Genomic DNA, 20380 nt, shown 5'->3' with positions numbered 1-20380 from the left:
GAAAATACTTCTTTTGTGTGTGCTTTAAGAAATTCCATGAGAAAATATGGTCATTTAGGATCAGGGGTGCATTCCTTCTGTTAAATCTTTCTGTGAGCAGTGTGAGAGAAAACAATATACAAAATATACCCAGTGCTTATTGCAGAAGGAGAGGAAGGGGATTTTGGTAAAGATGAGCATGAGCTACAACAGGAATTGCAGCAGATGCTGAAGAACCAGATTTATTAAGTCCACATGTAGGACTGTGTGCTGCTGCCTGCAGTGGGAGGGGGGGCTGCATTTCAGCAGTGTCAGAACTCCTGGGAGATGCAGTGCTTGAATCCACCACCCTTGGGGGGGAGTTTCCAATGGGAGAATCCTGCTCTTTACCAGCACCCTTTGGTCTGTGTGCCTGCCTTCATATTTTGTTCTTATTAGAATGAAGGATGGTAAATTAGTGCTGGATTTTGGAGTGCTTATCTTTATAAGATTGAATATTGATCTCTGTGAGAAAGACAAAAACCATTGTGTCAGGATCAGATCACATCCACCATGGCTGGAATCTCAGAAAATCCAGACCTCATAAATTCAAATTAGACTATTTTATAGTAATATGAAAATCAAGTTATCATAGCAAAATGGATTTTACTTTTGAGGCTAGAATAAAATTGATTTTTACTTAGTGATGCATTAGAAGTTTTCACCTCACTTGGAAGCACAGAGCTGTTTGACTTCCACTGGGAAAAGCACATCTGTACTATGGTGGGCAATTTGACTTGGGTTTCCTTTCTTTAAATGTTTGGTTTGAATTGTTGAATGTAGTTTTGTGTCTTCTGCTCTCTGAATCACACAGAAACTTTGTCATCACTGTGGAGTTATTTGGTGTGTTCATATTTCCAGAGAAGGCAGCCACTTGTTATTGGCCTGCAGGCAAAGGAGATTCCCCAGTACCACTGGATCAGTTGCTCTTCAAAACAAGGGATGAGTCACTTAATCTGTCAGTGAACAGAACTGTTTTCCATTATTTCCTTCCTGGTTTTCATCTTTCTGTTTGTCCTTTGAGTCATTTGGAAGTGTGTGTGAGTGCTCAACATATTTTGATTTCAGCAGACACTGTTCCTCAAAACATAAATTAGTGGCTCACATATCTGAAGATGGCCTATGTGCCTGTGTATAAAACAGGTATGGGCTTCTTCCTTCCTTAAAGTCAGTGCAGTTAAAGTTTGGAAGTCTCTCTTCCTTTATGTAGCAAATACAGTGAAAGGTGTTCATTGTGCCTCCTGAAGCTCTGGCATTTTCTCCTTTCAGGGATGTGTCTTTCTAGAGCTGCATTGGATTTTGTATCCTAAGAAGCATCACAGATGATTCATACTGCGTTTATGTTTTGATTCCCTACATTTTCTGATGTATTTTCTTAAATCCAGTTAGTCAGTTATTTTCTTAGACTTCAACAGCATCAGAGCTCACAGCAATTTTTCTTCTAGAGTGCTTAATCCTTCCTGGTCACTTTTTTATGAAACTCCAGTCCACTGTACTTTAAGCAAAAGAACTAGAACTGTGACAAATGGACTTGAAATTTTGCTTTTGTCATTTTAATTCCAAAGAGAAGGAATTCAGTTTTCTTATGACATGTACCAGTTGCAAAGTTAGCTTCAGGAGTTTGCTCCCAGATGTGAGGAATGCGGTGAAGTGGGGTGAAAGCTGATGAAGGGAAACAATAACAAGAAACAAAGGAAGTAAAAGCATTAGTGTTTTCCTTCAGGCAGTGGTGTCACTGTCCATTACAGCGGGTGACAAGCAGCTTTGTCAAGCCCCGTGCCCGCCTGTCTCTGCAGGCGGGTCGGTGTGATGGGCTGGGCACTGAGTGACAGCCAAGAAATGAGCAATCTCCTCATGGCAGGGCAGAAATATTCCAGGTCCCTGTTCTCAGCTGAAATAAATCACAGTGAGAGAGAAAAGACAGTGCTAGACCGCGTGCTACGCTGTGAATTTCATATGTCTGAAAATATTAAATCTGATGATTCTTTTTTAAAAGAGACATCTTAAATCAAAGGAATTAATCTTCTGTATTGGAATATTAATGCAAATTTCCAGTAAAATTTCTTGGTACTAAATGAAGTATTTTGTGTGGGAGGTTTTGTGGTCCTTCTAAATTATCTGTTGGAATCCAAGGTAGGGATGGCTATGTTTTGTCAATAAGAAGCAAAATTATGGAAATTCTACTGTGAACTCCAAAAGCTACACTAAGAATTACGCAATAAAAACTAAACTAGTTATATGATCTATTTAAATTTTTTAATCTGGATTTTTTGATCTAAATTTAATCCTCATATATGGCCCAATCATGTTCTATATCATAGTTGGTTTTCTATGTTTTCAATAATTTTTGATGATATTTTAGGTAAACATTCACCACTTGGAAAATTATATTTCTTTCCTAATATGTTTTCAGTCTTTAGTAGCTGAAATTCTAGTATCAGGTTGAGGTTAATCAGGGGTTTTTATTCTTTATCCAGTTCAATTGCAGAATTTTTAGTGTTCTTGAATGATGCTTCTTTGGCCTGGAAATCTAAAAATTCTTGCTCTGTCCTCAGGAAAATTGAATTTTAGCAGGACTTTTAATAAGGAAAGTTATGACATTTTTGCACCTACTCATTTTAGCATATTTGCCTCTTTGGAAAAAGTATTGGGAAGGTTACAGATGGAAGGGAAAAGTTGTTTGGACTGTGTTAAACTTCTTCATTATATTTCAGTCTATCATGCTAAATTTGTCCAGAATTTCAGTGCAAAATGCATATAATTTTTTTTTTATTATTTTTTCACATGATATGTCACTTATTGAGCACTTAATGCTCCACTTATATGGAGCATTTGACCCATGAAGGGCAAGCACATAAAATTATACGAAATATTATAGTATTTTCCATAACTAAAGAAACATAATCATGCTTTATGGGTGTGATATTCTATTTATTCAGTGGAGATTAATTTCATTTTACATGAGATCAGATACTCTTGATTGTAAATCTTTTTTATTTGTTACCTCAAAGAGGTGAAAGGAAGAACCACAGAGGGTAAAAGTTCACATCTGGAGCTTTATTGTGTAATATGTTTCAGAGTCCTTCTACATGGTTCACTTTAATCTGATATTGGATTGGCAGATTAAATGGGATTGTTGATCTCTCAATTGCATCTTGGTGTACACTGCATCCATTTTCCCTTTTAAGTTGAATATAAAGGCTGTTTGTGTGATTCATCATTCATTCATACTTCACTATAGCAGCTTGTGGTATATTTACCAGAAACCCACAGCCTTGTGGATGTATGCATGAATTATGTATGTAGGAAAATAGAAATCTAAAAAATGTATGTGTACTTCTTTTGTAGTTATTTTTTAATAATTATTTTATTGAATAAAGTTATTTAATGCTCCCCGCCATCCTCTATAACATTGTAGCACATGTACATAATGAAAAAATGCCAATACTTTTTTTCATAATAATTTTTCTGCTAATTACAAATTCCCTGTTCAAACGTTTCTTTCTTCTTTCAAAAAACTTTCAAGAAGATTTTTGATGCTTCATTGCACAGCAAAGACCAATGAACCCAGGCTTTGCAAAGGCAGTTGTCAGAGATGATTTTAAACTGTTATAGGAGTTTATGCCTTGGGAGAAGAAGGATTAATTTGGTTTTCTGTATTGAATATATATTAATAAATTATTTAGCACAAAAATAGTAGCTATTCTGACTAATAAATTGATCCATATTATATTTATATTTCATTGCTACTGCTTACTTTAAAATATAAATAATATAAAATGCAGTTGACACCATTGATACTTCAATCTTCCTTTTCCCATTATGTATTCAGAGCTTAAATTGTGAAGCTTTATTTATACCATTATTGAAGTCTTAGTTTGTCATTTTACTTCATTTTGCCCTTCTGACTGAAAATTATTTTCATGATATTTCTAATAGTAATTTTTAATGTGCTGCTCTGGAGACTTACAGCATTCTTTTGGTAGTATCATGGTTTTAACCATGACAAAGTAAAACAAATTCCATGTGGATATTCTTTTCCATGCATTCTTACCAAATATAGTGTTGAGTCTGGAAGGACCAGATTAGAAGGCAGATATATATTTCTTATTAACTCTTAATCTGTTTTGTATAAGTTTGGTAGTTGTGAACGTGCGAGAAGAGAATTTTAAGGGAAGTTATGTGACTTTCATGGATCACTTTATGCAAGAGTTATTTCTGGGGATATATGGATTTTCAGGACTGCATCAAAAAATAACATTTTAATCAGTCATCTGGATAAGAAGAATTATCCGTGTAATTAGTTTCAAATGAACTTGAAACTTGTTGCTTAACTTGTGTGAATTCCATTTGAGACACAAATAAATACAAATTTGCATTTAAATGATTTTTGGTAATACTTTGAGTTTTAAATACCATCGTAGATACTTTACCTCATATTCAGGCATTTCTTTAACTCTGCAGTTTGGAAAGCAAGAATTCAGTGCCTGAACCCTTTGTGGCTTTTGGATTACAGGGTTCACATTTTCCTTGGGTTCCTTTAATTCAGAAAGAAGCTGTGGGGGAAAAGAATGGAATATAGATCTAGACTGATGGAAAAAGCCCTGTCATATTTAAGGCTGTGCAACAATGACATTTTGTACCTGAAGAGGGAAAAATTGCAGCTCTTGGCTTATCAGTTCCAGAAAATGGAGTGTTCCAGAAAATGGAGGCAGTGCAGGGAGCTGCTGGTGCTGGTGGTGTTGTCATGACAAGCAGGAATAGGAAAAGGACATTCCTGAATCACCTGGATGAGGATGCTGGCTTTGTTGGCAATGCCTTTCACTGGCTGTGCCTCTCCCTGAGCAGGAATTCAGCACTCCTGAATTTCAGCACGGGCTGAAATGCCTTGGCTCCACAGCCAGGATTCATTTCCCTGACCCCACACATTGTGCTACCATGAACTGGAATTTGCATATCCTACTTCCTTGCTAGCCAAGACTACTTTTCCCTTAATCCTTATACAATTTAATTTGGAATTGTAACACTTAATTCCCAGAATCATTCTAAATTGCTAATCACTGAAATAGTCCTACTTATAATGATGTTTATAAAACTTTCTGATTCATAGCAATTTAATTAATCATTAAAAAATATACTGCTGTCATACACATCAGACTTCTAATATTATGTTTACAATGCTTTGTGCTTCAGATAATCCTGTTGAAATCTTTGGAGCTGCTTGTCATGTGTATACCAGTTAACACAAGGATGGCTGAACCCAGCACATCATAATCATAAACACAATGTTCTTGTCAAGTACAATGAAAGAAATCAATTGCTGTGACAATAATTGCTATTTGAAGTCATGGTGTTAGAAAAATAATTGTTCAATTATTTTTATTTTAGAATTGTGCTTGCTTTATAAAATATCAATTAAAATGGGCTCTATTTGCCAATAGAAAGATAGTAAATAATGTGTTGGGAAAGCAGTTCTTAGAAAAACAGTTAATGTGATCTGTTGGGAAACTTTTGCAGTACTACCTTGGAGATCTTAACTTAGGTATGAGACTTGTTTTCTTTGCATATATCCACATTAAAAAGTTTCTTTGTCATTAATTTGTTTTACTGAATGTGTTACATTGTATTTCATGTTAGTACTAGAAGAGAAACAATAGTGTGGGGTCACTCTTTAGATTGTTAATTAGGGAATTGTACATTTTTGTGCCCTTGTCAAAGAGGGGCAGGAGGTTGGTGGATACAGAAGGATATTTAATTACTATGTCAGCTCAGCAAGACTCAGGTGATTGAGTTATAATTGCCTTGATGGCCCAAGTCCTATGTTCAAAATTACTTGGGAGAAGCCTTTAAAATATGTGCAAATATATATATGTGGGCAGTAAATGAGTCTGCTATGCCCATAACAAACTTGGTGAAAGGAATTTTGGGACCTTCTGTCTCTGTTGTGAACAAAGTGAACATCACTTGGACAAGATGGTGCTGAGGACCTGACATCCACACGGAATACTTTTTTGTCTTGGAACTAGTTTGATGGAACCAAACTCCCTTTGGCTCTTGAGTGAACATTGCACATCATCTAACTGAGCTCCAGGGCTGCTCCACAGGGGCATTTAGGGGTTGGTTCAAAAGCCCATTCCAGATCCACACTAAGCCAGCCCTGCAGGAGTTTCCCTCGGGATACCAGGATGGGTCTGTCACGTGTTGGAGCATGGGGACAGGATGATGGCAGCTGGTAGAGCAGCCCTGACACCCTGTGCTGGCCCAGCTGTGCTGCTCCCAGGGTGGGCCCAACCAGGGATGCTGCCCCACGCTCAGCTGTGGGCTCTGCATTACCTTGTCCTGCAAGAAGAGTAAATATGATGGGTGCTCAAAGCACAATCTCGCATAATTTTTCATTTTGGTAGATTTAAAAGTATGCTAGATGAAAGTTAAAGTTTTGTGAAAGTGTTTGCTTTCATTGGTTTGTGGAAATTTATTTGAATTATTGTGCAAATTACTGTCGTAAGTAAAATCATAAAAACAACAATTATTCTCTTTATATGTTAAACAATTAGAGAATGAAAAAAGAAGTAACAGAGACTGGCACGTTTTGTTTTGTTTACCTTCCATTTACAGTATTGATTCTTAAAATATTTATGCTTAGTTCCTTTTACATCCCTGCAAAAGTAAGTAAATTATTTCACTTTAACCAAAGTATTACTTTGATACAATATGTAATTTATAGGCATTAATGCATAATAAAAGTGTACTTATTATGCATTCATAGAGCTTAAGGCACAAATGTGTCATTAATTCATCTGGTCTAAACATGCTGATCATTACATTTCACAGATTTCCCCTTCTATTTATCCGTACAATTTAAATATCTTTAAGGATATATACACATTTTATTTCAGTTTGCCCAGACCAAGCAGCAACACATCCAATAATTCCCTTAACACTTTTTAGTTTGCCACCTAAAGAATCACAAAGAAACTAATTTTTGAGTTATGGAAAACATTTTAGTTTCTTCAGCCAAGTCTGCACTAAATATGCCTAAATGTGACCTCCGGAAGTCAAAAATTTCCTCTGTTGATTGCAAAAATAGTTATGCAGGCAGTAATTATTCCTTACAATTTCCCTTCTCCTCGTTCTATTAAATCACTATTTCTGTTTTCATATTGCCCAGAGCCCTTCTGGGCAGAGCATCTGCATAGCTCAGACCTCCCTGCTAGCCCTGGTGTGCCCTTGCAGCCTTTCCTTGGCCACTCTTCTCTGCTGTGCTGGACACAAACTGTGTTCAAGGCTTCTTCCTCTGCAGTTCATTGGTTCTCCAGTTGTTTATTGTCTCCAAAGTCATGCTAGGACAATAACTTCCAACCAACCTGTAATCCAGGGTGCTGGTGATGGATTGCTCATTTTCCAGCATGCTTTCTTAGTGTTTCCTCGAGTTTTGTTCCACGTGGTTTGAAGGGGAAACTGTGCAAAGCTGTATCCTTGTCTTCTGGCACTTTTTGTTTGCTCTGGAGAGCAAAAAATCTTAATTATAAATACCTGGCTGCTGTGGTTTTAAGAGTGTCTTGGAAATTGTCTTATTGGGAGGATTTACATTGATAAATGCAGAAAGTCATTCTTGGGGTTAGCATTTCATAACCCATGTGCTTTGCAAAGGCACTTATCCAAATGTTTGTTGATTTGGATGGCACTCAGTCTCAGCTGGAGACTCAGAGATGGTGCACATAATCTGTAATCATCTGGATTAACTGCAGGCAAGTTGCCACTTGGTCTTTTCCAAAAGTGAAATGATTTATTTGTGAAGTCACTGTGAGCAAAAGATTTGGTCCAAATTTTGAATACCTTTTGTTATTTTTCTCTGTGTTCTTTCCATGTTTTTCAGCCTCCTTTCAGAAAATGCCAATGGCAAAGCTTTAAGAAGAAGTGTGATAGTATCTGTTTTGGCAGTACCTTGTAGAGTGATAAATTTATCTCTCAAGCGCTGCTTACTACTGTGCACCTGAGTATTTAAGGTTGTTTTAACCCTTTCTGTTTCAGCATCCCAGCAGTAATTCATACTGAATTGTCATTCATACTGGTCTCTAAGCTGGTTTGGGAACTCTTTCATTCCAAGGGAAAAAAATTCTTTGCAATGTAAATAAAGTCTGACTTCCTTGTTCTCATAAATACAACTTAGCAATGATTATGTATTAAAAAAACCTAAAAACTGACCATTGTACAATCTCTTTAACCTCTGTGCCATTAACCACTGTTAACCACTTTTGTCTTTGTGTCAGGCATTGACCTCTCAGCTATTATAAATTTGTCCCATCAAAACTGAGTGGATCTGATGGGAACTTTGTAACCCATCTAGAAGTTCCCTTTTCTGATGTTGGTCCCCTGCTGACAGTTTCTTTTTTATCTACCTGATGGCAAATTTTCAATTCATTTAAATTGCACTGCACTTTCTGTTTTTATCTCTGTCACAAGGAGGAGATAAGTATAATGGGGGACTGGAGAGCATCCACCTACACCTGTCCTGCTGGTTTTTTACATTTTTTGCCTGTGATGTTAATGTCTTTATCGTGGCTCCCTTCAAATCCCTATTGTTTCAAAGCCAAAGAGAACTTATTTCTTCTACCATTTCATTCCCCTGACCAAGCTGACTGCTTTCTTTTATACCTTTTACATTCAGCTTAGATTTTTAGAGATAACATGATGGTTGCTTCAAGGTAGAGGCACACTATAGATTTATGCACTGACATCCCAATGCTTTCTGGTTTGTTTTTTATTCCTTTTCTAATCTCTTTCAACATCCTATTTTCTGTTTTGACTGCTACTAAACATTCAGTTGATATGTTCAAAGAACTATCTGCAATGACTTCATGATCATTCTCTTGAGTGGTAATTGCTAATTTAGAACCTATCATTGTGTATTTGTAGCTAGTTGTGGTGGGGTTTTTTTTCTTGTGCACATTGCCTTCAGTTCATTGTCACTGAATTTCATTCTCTTATTTTATTGCCAAGTCACTCTGCATTGTGAGATCCTTTGCAGTCAGCTTTAATTTTTATTGCCCTACATAAAGCAAGGATGTTATCTCACCACAGCCTGGAACTAGGTTAATTTCACAAAATCTATTTTCCATCTCTTTCTTCATTCATTCTTTAGCATGAATTTTGATTCACCCCCTAAAAAACCACCCCCTTAAAATAAAAAAAGAGGAAAAAATAAAGTAGAATATTTACTTGCCAAGAAAAGATTATACAAAAGTCACATTATCAATGCTGTAACTTCCAATGGTTTATAGTACCTTATGGATGCATCTTTAAGACACTAATTTCTGATTTTAGCTCTGCAAGTAATTGATGTTTTGACTGATGAGAAGAAAATTCAGTGTGACCCACTCCACTGACATACAGAGCACAGAATCCATTTGCCTGAAGTCTTTCAGCCAGAACTCTGGCTAAATATTTTTTTATTTTACTAACTTAAGAGAACTGTTCAAGAAATTAATAAATGTGAAGGAGAAAATTTTCTAAGGGTAGATATTCTCTTCCTGGTCATAATAAATCAGTCACACAGTGCAAGGCTCTCTCTTAGTTTCTTGTGTCCAGCTCCCTTGCATGTATTAACCTTTTCTAAATTCCAGGAGCGCTGAGTTAAAAATTGCAAACAGAGTTGCTGTTGTTTCCCTAATTTAGTGGATTTTGGAAGGACTGTACAGGAGGGGAAGAGTGAGTTGGCTTTGCCTTGCTTCATGCACAGCATCCCAATCTCTAGCAGCGCATCAGGACCCTGATGCTGCCCTAAAGCATCTGTTGCAGGAACCAGCTGGACACTGCAATGTAGAGGAAGGGAAATATTTCTGGGAAATACTATTTATAAGTCCTTCTTGACTTAAAAACCTTAAAACATGTTGCTGCAAAACTGAATTTATTCTGGTGGACAGTGGGTTTTTTTAGTTCTGCTCTTCTGTAGACAACCAAATATAAATTTGCAATCACTTGTACTTGCCTTTACAGGAAGACATTGGTGTTACTTTGCACCTATGCACAGTACTCCTCTGAACTATACTACTTCCATAAATCTTGGTATTTCCTATATTAAAGAATATAATTTGAAGCTTTTTGGCAGAAAACAAAAATTGTACATGTCTAGTAGTTAGTATTAAATGAATTGAAACCATTTTGTACAGTAGAAGTGCTAACATGGTGTGAAAGTTTTTCACACAATTAGTGAATCCAGATACTTATATTAAAAAAAAACACCTGTCTAAAATTTCAAAGATCCTCTGAGTAATTAAAATTGCTGGCTTTAGAAGCCTTTTTTCAGTATCCAGAAGCTCACTAAAAGAGGTTGAGTTCAATGATCTTTCTACTAAAATACTTTATGGATTAAATGTTACAATACAAAGATACTGAAGCAAGAGAGAAGGTGTATGCTCTGATTGTGCACTGCAGGTGTTTAATTTTCTTTTTTTTTTTTTTTTTTCTTCTGTTGTGTCTTTGGAACTGTAATGTGGTGATGTCCTTGGAGATGTTTTCCCTGGGCAATTACCCATGGAAATACTCAATAAGATAACACAAGCCTATTGTCACTGTGCAAACCCAGCTCCTCAAACTAATTATACTCCTTGTGTAGTTGCTCTTCCTGTATCCCAGGAAATTACTCAGAATTTACAAAGTGAAAGAAATATAAATTGCTATAAATTTTTTTGCTCTACTTCATCCTCTTTTTTCATCTACTAAACATGGAACATGCAGTGCATGTTTGTTGAGACTGTTGTGGGTATCTGGAGGGGTTTACTGGAGCTTATCCCATGATAATGGAAACATTTCCAGGAGAAAACCAGAGCATGTGATGTGCATTTGCTTTGACTTTAAACTTGGATGGTTAACTCTTTGTAATTCTGGCAGAGTTTAGTTTTCCCCAATTTTTGGAGTTTATTTTCCCATGCTAGAATGCCTTTTTATATACCTTTGATACTCTAAAGACATAAGCTTTTCACAAGTTACAATTATTATTTTTTTTCTTTTGTAATTGCAGTTGTTTCTTATCCTTACTGCTGGTAGCTGCTGTCGTGTGGAAAATCAAACAAACCTGTTGGGCTTCTCGACGGAGAGAGGTATCAATAACTTTCAGATTATTGTAGTAGCTTTATCTTTCAGAATATGTTGAGAACTTTGATTAACAGTCACTCCTTCCTTTTCTCATCTATATCTAATTTAAATAATTAGCACTTCAAAAAAAACTTAGCACTGCAAAAATAAAATGAAGTAATTTTATACCCTTGACTTTTTTATGATGAAGAAGGAGAAAAATTTATTTCTTTCTCCTGTCAAGAACTAAAGGAATTACAGTACTAGGCTGCAGAAAGGTAAAATTTCCTTATGATGGCATATTTAGAATATTTAAAATAGAATTGAATAGAATATTTCAGTTGAAAGGGTCCTGCAAAGAACTATTCAGCCTGGCCATTTCAGGGCTGACCAAAGGTTAAACCATATTGTTAAGAGTATTGTCCAAATAAATAATAATTTCTTGTGCACTGATAAGGTTGGGACACTGACCACTTGCTAGCAAGTCTGTTCCAGTGTTTGACCATCTTCTCTGTAAATAAATGTTTCCTAGTATCCAACCTGAACCTTCCCTCAAAGGAGCAAATTTCTCTCTCTATTAAAATCAGTAGTTACATCATTAAATCTGTGGCACAGTTAAAATCTTCAGTAAGTTGTCATACATGGAATCAACCTTATTCTTTTGTGGTCTAAATTCTTAAAGCTATGTTGAAAAATCTGGGCCAAATCTTTGTTCTTACCTGTTTAACAATTTATTACAGTTAAATGAGGTTAAACTTTCTCTATGCTGCTACATGCATATGACTGCATACTGATAGTTGTGATATTTCATTTTGCTCTCATAAATGAGATCTAAAATTTGTAGACAGTGATGTTTTCCCTTCTTGAACCTTCTAATCTTGGTGATTTTTGGAAAAAGCACTTGCTTAATGTACTATAATCTTGAGGGTTTATTTTAAAGACAAGCATTGGTCTACTTAATGATTTTTTTCTTAGTATACTGGCACTATGAATGTTTAAATAACTTTTTCTGTAGATCTACAGTGAATTTATATATGCTTAAGTCCCAGGTAACTAGCACTTACAATTTTCCTTCACTGACATTATAATGTACTAATGCCAAGGTTTAGCTTCAAGTGGTGCTACAAAGGAAAATGTATGTTATTGGTACTTGTTTCCTTTTGGTACTTTTTTTTTTATTATTTATATGAACATTGTTAAAAATTTTCTGAGGGAAAATTCTCATCTATTTCTTATTTCTTGCAAAATATAGATGAAAGTTACTGTAAACTACGTTATTCAACATAATATTATTTCATTTAAATTTGTCTCAGTACTTTGATAGTTCGTTGCAAAACTGTGTTGTGATAGAATGTAGTAGTTCATTGATTTAATTCCAGATGTTAATGAGGTTGGTTTATAGATGTTTTTAAGAACAAATATGAATGTACCCCTTCCCAGATCTAGAGGGTCTGATTTCTGTTCTGTGATTGCTCTCCTAGATTTTTGAAATATAATATTTTTATGTGGTCTTTAGGCATCATTTGATAAGGAAAATATTTTCATGCAAAAAGTTTCTCAAGTTTTCCAAGCTTTGTTTTCCTAATATCATCAAAAGTACTTCTAAGACTGTTATGAAAGCTAAAATAAGCTATTTGATAAATGCAACATAAACATCAACCAGCTTCTTCAGAAGAGCAAAAGAGAAGGACATACTTGGCAACTGGATTAGAACTCAGTGCTTTATGGTTGGTTCTGAATCTTGGCTTTCCTGGAATATAACTAGAGAAACTTGGTTTTGTCTTGTCGCTAGAGTTCAGTGGCATTATGAATTGTAAATGCTGAAAGAAATCTCCATTATTTTCAATCTGCTCTTGACCACCAGCTGCAGTTCATGTAAAATACAATTTTTTTATTACATTCCATGCAATATTTTCCTTTAATCTATCTAGAAAACTTCTATTTATATGTAACATATAAGATTTTGCAATTAAGTTGCAAATAAATTGTGTGAATAGCACACAGAGACAATCTACTGTTGAAAAGATTTCTGAAGTATCTACTTTAGAGCCCATTTGGCAGATGAGCTTTTAATCTCTTTCATCATTCTTTAAAGACAGGAATGTTTGACTCTTTAGATGTTACCTTCAATATAGACCCAAACTACAGTAATAGAAATAAACAAGAATACAAACAAATACAGAAAAGCTTGCTATTAAAAGCTGTGCATCCTTTTATTGTTCCTCCTTATTTTCTTTCCTCTGGAAGAGGCGGAACATTACCATCCAATTCTTGTCATCTTTTAGTAATACATTTTATCAGGGTCTTGAGGTAAGCCAGTAATTTTTTTTTCAAGATTTGTAGAGCTCTATGTGTAGCTGAAAATTCAGAACCTTGTCCTGTTCTGCCCTCTGACTTCAATGCTTGGCTAAATTGGGACGTTGTTGATTCCAAATTGAACATAGCATGGCCCCAATCCAGTACAAAGCAGGAGCAAGTTGTTTGCATTGTGAAGAGGGAATGTCTCAGTTATCCCACTAATTTAGAAATTTTCCCTCCAGTTTCTTTCCTAATTCATTGCTCATTCAGCAAATACTTGCTTTGCACTGCTCAGAGCACTGCCCGTATCTTGCTGAGCAGTTAAAATTTAGGTTCTGTTGTAGGTACAGCTAAGAAACTGTTACATTGTGTATTTATGAAAGTGGATAAATGTCTTCCAAAATCTTTAACTGATGTTTTTCTACACTAAATTTAGCTTCCTTTACCCTTCTCTATTGGTCTTTCAGTTTATCTAGTTGAAATAACTTTTCCCTAAGTTAAGACCTTGAGCTTTGGTAATTTTTTTGCTCATAAAAAAATTTTGGTTCATATTTTTTTCCTACCTACATTCCTGTCTCTTAAGATATATTTTATCTCAAGTCTTTTAACTCTATATTTATACTTTAACTCCTGGATGAGCTTCTCTTCTTCTCTCCTGCCTTCTGAAAAGGCAAGAGACAGCAGACACTGTCTTACTTTATACCATCAAAGTTATTCACCTTCTGCATTGGGGGAAATTGCGAAGTATCATTCTTTTATTTTATAGTTCCAAAAAGATCAGTGAAACTTTGAGCAGTAGAACATGAACAGCCTCCTGCCTGGCATCCCTTGACACCTTCCACCACCCATCCCTCCCATGGATTTGTGACATTTAAAAAAAGGTTTTTAAGAAGGGCTGAAGTAAGATAGTGGAATATGGCTCATCTCAGGGAGCTTGTTCCTTAAAAAGAATAATACAGAATATGATGAGATGATTTCCAAAGAATAATTCTTATAGTAGTATCTTGATAAAAACACCCCCAAAAGAAACATCAAAGTCTCAAGAAAACAAAAACAAAGCAGGAGGAATTTGGAACATTCATGAGAGAGCAAGATAACATTTACAGGTAAGTATGGAAATTGATGCAGGGTTAGAAAAAGGGGAAGATATACATGCATATCAAATAAAGGAGTTCCTAAATATTGCAAAGTTTAGGAAATGCAAAGCATTTTTTAGAAGAGTCCTACACTATGTTAAAAGATCAGATAGGTATTCTTGGTTTTAATCTCTCATCCTTCTTTTTACTCCAAAGGCTCACAAATCTTTCTGCTAGCACCTTTCTCAGTAAAATTTGACTTTCTAGTTCACTGGATGAAAAACCAAAAGCTGTCATTTTCTCCCAAATGATTTGTTTGGCCTCTTGCATTTTATACCCTAAATTCACACAAGAGCCCATCCATGAAGCTCCAATCTGACTGGTTTATTCCTTTATACAAGAAAAGATCTATCACCCAGATTTGCCAAATAAGAAATATGAAGAGAATATTATTTGTTTTCTCTGCATGTTTCATATCTAAAATTTTCATTCAGTCTTCTGCTCAGAATAGGTACAAGACAATCTGTTCATAGATCATTTTACTGAAAACTTGATAGGTTGCCTGCCAGATTTGTAGTGGCTCAAGGGTCTTGTCTCTTTTCTGATTGAAAGGCATCACACTGCTGATAGAATCTGCATCCAAATGATTTCTTTTTAATAGTGCATTGAAATTTTCTTTTTGCTGGCAAGATTATACTGAGGTCACTAACAAACTCACACAGATGGGATTATAAACCACAAAGCTTCTAGTTGAGTTATTTTAGCAAAGTAACCCTTCCTAAGGTAAACCAGTTTTCTTCCTGCTCAGATTTCCTTTTGTACTGTTGGTCCCCTCAGATGTTTTAAGGAATTGTTACTTTTAATCCAAAAGCCTGTAATCACTGATGTACATAAAGTACCTTCTTCCCTTCACTCAGATACACAAAAGACATGTGCCAGTGTGTCATGTGTTGCTATCTAGAATCACAGAAACATAGAATTGTTTGAATTAGGAAGGACCTTTAAAGGTCACTCAGTCCCACCCTCCTGCACTGAACAACCAGAACAGGCTGCTCAGAGCCTCATCGAGCTTGAACTTGAATGTCCCCAGGCATGGAGGTTTCACCACCCTGATCATAAAAATATATTCCCTATATCTAGTCTGAAATATGCATTTGTGTATATTGGATCAGTCAGTTAGTTAAAATAGATTTGCACTTTTTAAAAGATATAAATTGCTTTTTTATATATTATTTTAATTACACACCAGAAAGACAGTGCATATCTTTAAAGATTACTCAGATTCTTATTTCCTCATGTAATACACTATAAAGCTCTTGAGCAATGAGGAAGTAATGCATGATCGCCCTTTTAGGTAAAAAATGCTTGAAAGCATGGATTATGTGTGTAAAGTGCTTACCTAACTTTAAAGGTTAATATCATTTATATACAGCATCTCATTATACAGTCAGCTGTGCACCATTTGCCTGTCTTAAGGAATAGCATATACAAACATAAAAACATGGAATTGTAGAAAATGCTTCCTTCATACAGTGTGTGGGTGCCTCTCAAGTTATTGCTTCTGTTTATTAAATATGCTTATGTTTGTGTAAAAAACCCTCCACCTTTCTGCCTTGATTTTGTTACCAAGGTAGTTTTATTCTCTTAAATATTCAAAAATTCTTACAAATAGACAAATGAAACTGAAGTAGACTACTTCTTAATAGCAGTAACAATTCATGTAATAGCTTTAGGCTCATTTCTATGGTAACTCTAATAAGAACAAAGAAGTTCAGTTATGTCAATAGCACTAATGAATGTGGAGAATACGAGCATTTCAGCTCGAGCGTTTTTGCTTTCTATTCAAATGACAATTCTTTAAAGTATTTCTTTTAGAAAGACAGTAATGGCTTTTGGTGTATATGATATTGCTTATGGGATGCAACACATTTACTTTAGCAATACTAAAACACCGAGAATATGGTGTATTCTTGAACAACAGCTTTTGAATGAGCAAAAGCAATAATTTGTGTTTCAGGGTGAGCAAAGAACCAACAACAGCAGATGTAAGGAAGCCAAGAAATATTGATATGCATAATTAATGTACCCCACTGTGTAACAGTATTGATGTGTGTAGGGGTCTACAGGATTATATAGTTTATAAGTTGTTAAGCTCACAGATAATTTTTCTTTTTTGCTATCTTCTTGTCTGTTGCTTAGCAAATATCTTACACATCTGTATGTAGTTACTCATAGGCTGTGTGAGTAATCCTACTGAAGTCAAAGGAGCTATTCATAGGACCAGAATCTCAACTTGTTATATTGCTCAGGCTCCTCTGAAATCAGTAGAGCTATGACTGCTTATTTCATCTGTGGATCTAGTTTTCCTGAGGATAACCAAGGCATTTATTTTAGGTTGATGTTTTCTGCATTCTCTCCAAACTAAAATTTAGGTTCCTCTCTCAGTGAACCTTTCAAGCTGTATGTCTGGGTAGCTGACACTAGATTTTGTCTCAGGACTGCCTCTGCAGTCAGTATAAAAGGCCCTTCCAAATGACAATTTAACCTGCCCAATTTTCACAGTGTTCACTCTTTATACTCTGATACTTGTGGGGATCTGACTTCTTGTTAACAATACAAATAATCCATCGAGTCAAATGTCCCATACTGAGAGTTATTCTTCACATTCTTCCCTTGCATTTTGTAAAACTGAGGTTGTATTTACAATACTGTTATTTCATAAAAGTATCTGATTAATTCTTATATTGGTAATGCTCACAACATGCTTGTTCTCTGTAAAAAGAAGTATTAAATGGTGCCAGTGACAGACTCAATATTATATTGAAAAAATTTCTGTTGGGGAGTGAATTAAGCAAAGCTGATACAAAGTATTTGTGAGAGCTTGCTAACAGATCTGTTTCTTCATTCCACAAAAATTCAGAAGGTAAAGAAGATAACAGACAACAACAGCTTTTAAAACTAAAATTGTGAGTCCTTTAATAAAAAAAATAAATTAGGGAAAAGAAACTAAGTAGGTGTTTTATTATATGTACTTATGACCAGGAGAAGAAAATTGTTTGCTTTTCTTAACATAATAACCAAAGTTCCTTCTTACATTTAAGAATGTGTAGTGGAGTTAGCCTGAATATTCCCAAAAGGCAATAATCAAAATAAATTAGTTTCATTATATGTGGTTCCTGGGATATGCATAGAAAGGAAGCTTGGATGTAGTTTTTACTGCTGATAACAGTACTTTAAAATTAATAGTTGTAATATTCTGTTCAGTAGAATTTATTATCAAAGTTGAGCTTTCTAAATATGAATATAAAATGCATCTGGAGATAATGCTAATTTTATAATGGTGATATTAAGTCTTACTCTCTGGTTAACTCTTGCAAGTGTACTGGGGTAAGTTTTCAAGGCAACAGGAAGGTAAAATTAAGGTTATTTTAAAGAGAGAGGGAACTGGCCCAAATGAAAAAGATTGCCTGAGGCAAGTGGCCACTTGGCAGAACCTGAGGGTGCTTTGAGTGACATGGTCTGAGAGTTTTCCATGGGACTGGTTGTAAACATAAGAGCATTAGCAGAATTTTTAGCAAACCAGCTGTCAGCAAAAAGCAGCAGACAGTGAGAAAGGCAGTCCTTAGTGGGACCCTGGGAAGAAGCCAGATAACTCCTTTAGAATTTATGACAAGAAAAGTGATTTGAATTGGTTTCCACAGTGCTAAAGGAATGAGGATGGTGGATGTGTTCTTTGTAAATAAAGAGGATTGCACCAAAATAGATGATTCATTGCTGTCTCCTAACAAAAAAGAAAGAGCAGGTGTTGAATATTGGCCCAAAGTGGTGAGACTCTTTATGTTTGTATTTCCTCTGTCTTTGCAGCATAGCATCAATTTTTTCCCCTATTAAAACACAAACAAACCTTTTGTTTCTCAAAGCTGTGTAAGAAAAGAGTGAATTTAGCTGCAAACAACAGAAATGTTGCAAGAACTGCTATGAAGAGAGAATGAAAAATTTTGACAATTTACAGTAAGAGGTCTTGAAGAGAAAAATGCAAATACTCCTCTGTAGATACTCCATTGCTTTTCTCAGAGTTTCCAGAAATTTTAGTTGCACTGGGTGGGCAACTTTGGCCTAGGTGAGTCCTCTGAAATGGGAGAAGAATAAAGAAAGAAGTCTGAACTGTCCTTCCTCCAAAGAGCAAGGAAATAACTCAAAATCCAAGCCTGGAAAACATAGTTCTGTTACCCTGCTCTTCCTTCCTACCTAAAGTTTTGTTTATTTACAGTTGAATGCTAGCCATGTATTCTAAAAATTACATTAAATCATGCAAACAATAACTTTTATTGCTTGTAGTTTATGGAACATTTGCTCCTGCTTCCACAAACACCCATTTCCTTGCAAATACATGATTTATTTTTTAGAGCTGATTTTTAGGTACATTTACATATGTGTGCAATTGAGTAGCAGTAAGGTGGGGTTCATACCATTCCTGAATCTCTTCCAAAGTGTTTGCATTTCACTTTGCCCAGTATGGATAATAGCTGCCTTCTAAAATAAGCACATCCACCTTTTTATCTCTTAAAGTTAGTATCGATAATATACAGACTAATTGTTTCTTTCTTTAAAAACATTTTGAAGGCACTGAAGTTTCTCCTGTGTGTATGACCCCCTGCTAAAGTTAGAGCTTTAATAATCAATGCAAAGCAGATGCAAAGATCAATGCAGCTGGAAATTAAATAACTTTACCAACTGATTTTTTCAGTGCCTGCACTATTAATTGGTTTACTCTGTCAGCAGAATGTGTTCACTGCTGTGAGTGTCAGTGCTGTTGCTATCAACAAATTCCATGGGGGACTTCTGTACTCTCTGTGGATGTTTGTACACACAAACATTCCTTGGGGTCATCCCTCTTGAGCAAACACTGGCTGTGCAGTTCATCTGGGCACCTTCGAGGCTTCTTCCCCTTCTCTGGATAGAAGGCAAAATAATAGCAGGGTCATGGTGACAGGATTTGCATATATATTTATTTCTGGAGGAACCTGCCAACAGCTGTGAAAGGTTAGGTTGGAAAAAAAACCCCAGCAAACTCCCCTCCTCCCCCCATAAAAATACCCACCCCGAAATAAACACACAAAACCAAATCCAATGCAAAAAAACCCCACAAAAAGAAACAGAACCCAAACAAACAAACCCCCAAAAAACCAAAAAACCCACAATTAAATAGTACCTTAAAAAAACCCCATGGGTATATGACACAGCCTACAAAAAAGTAGAGTAGTTATTCTTTTTCAAGGATCTAACAAAGCAATGTTTATCCTTCCCGGAGCTATGATTTTTATTGCTCCAGCAGTTCACAAACAATAGTTGAGAGTTAGTGTGACCTGATATAAACCAAGCTCATTACATTATTTTCAACAGATAATTAATAATTAACATATAACCTTTGGCTTTCCTTTTATCTTCAAGTATTGACAGAAGTCGCATAAAAACATACTATGTGTGGAAAAAATGCTTTGAAATGCAAAACTAATTAAAATTAATGTAATGTTATTTTAGTACAGTTCTATAGTAGCAAAAGTAATATAGGAAATATGAATATTTGAAGAGATGATTATTTTTATCCATGCCATTCAATTTTTACACAAATAAATCTTGGAAAACAGAGTATCATTTGATATTTTGTTTGGGATTCATTGGATTGAGTGCACCACGGCAGTTAAGTTGTGACATCAGTAAATTAGCCCAGACTGCTTTGGCAGTCAATTGACCCTCATGCAATTAGCAAAACTGAAACCACAATGAATCCTGTAGCTTGAGCTTGTTATGTTTTTTTTCTGCTTCACATACATTTTGAAAATCCCAATTAATTAAGACTTATCATAGGCTTAAATAGCTGTAGCTTCTTAGCCTTTTATATTTGTGCAGCCATG

General features: G+C 35.5%; 1 protein-coding gene across 3 annotated transcripts in view; it reads left to right on the top strand.

Annotated features, from left to right (window-relative positions):
- The window catches only part of ATRNL1 (attractin like 1), a 428574-nt gene that overhangs the window by 214918 nt on the left and 193276 nt on the right, over positions 1–20380 (top strand). For all 3 annotated transcript variants that reach the window (XM_054276784.1, XM_054276783.1, XM_054276785.1), the window contains exon 26: positions 11039–11117. In XM_054276784.1, coding sequence (XP_054132759.1) covers positions 11039–11117 — 79 coding nt within the window. The remainder of the gene's footprint in view (positions 1–11038; positions 11118–20380) is intronic.

Source organism: Melozone crissalis, unplaced genomic scaffold (genome assembly GCF_028551555.1).
Source record: "Melozone crissalis strain CALT ecotype California unplaced genomic scaffold, PUWL_Pcris_2 ptg000019l_1, whole genome shotgun sequence".
Taxonomy (NCBI): Eukaryota; Metazoa; Chordata; class Aves; order Passeriformes; family Passerellidae; genus Melozone; species Melozone crissalis.
This window is presented reverse-complemented; position numbering and strand designations above follow the sequence as displayed.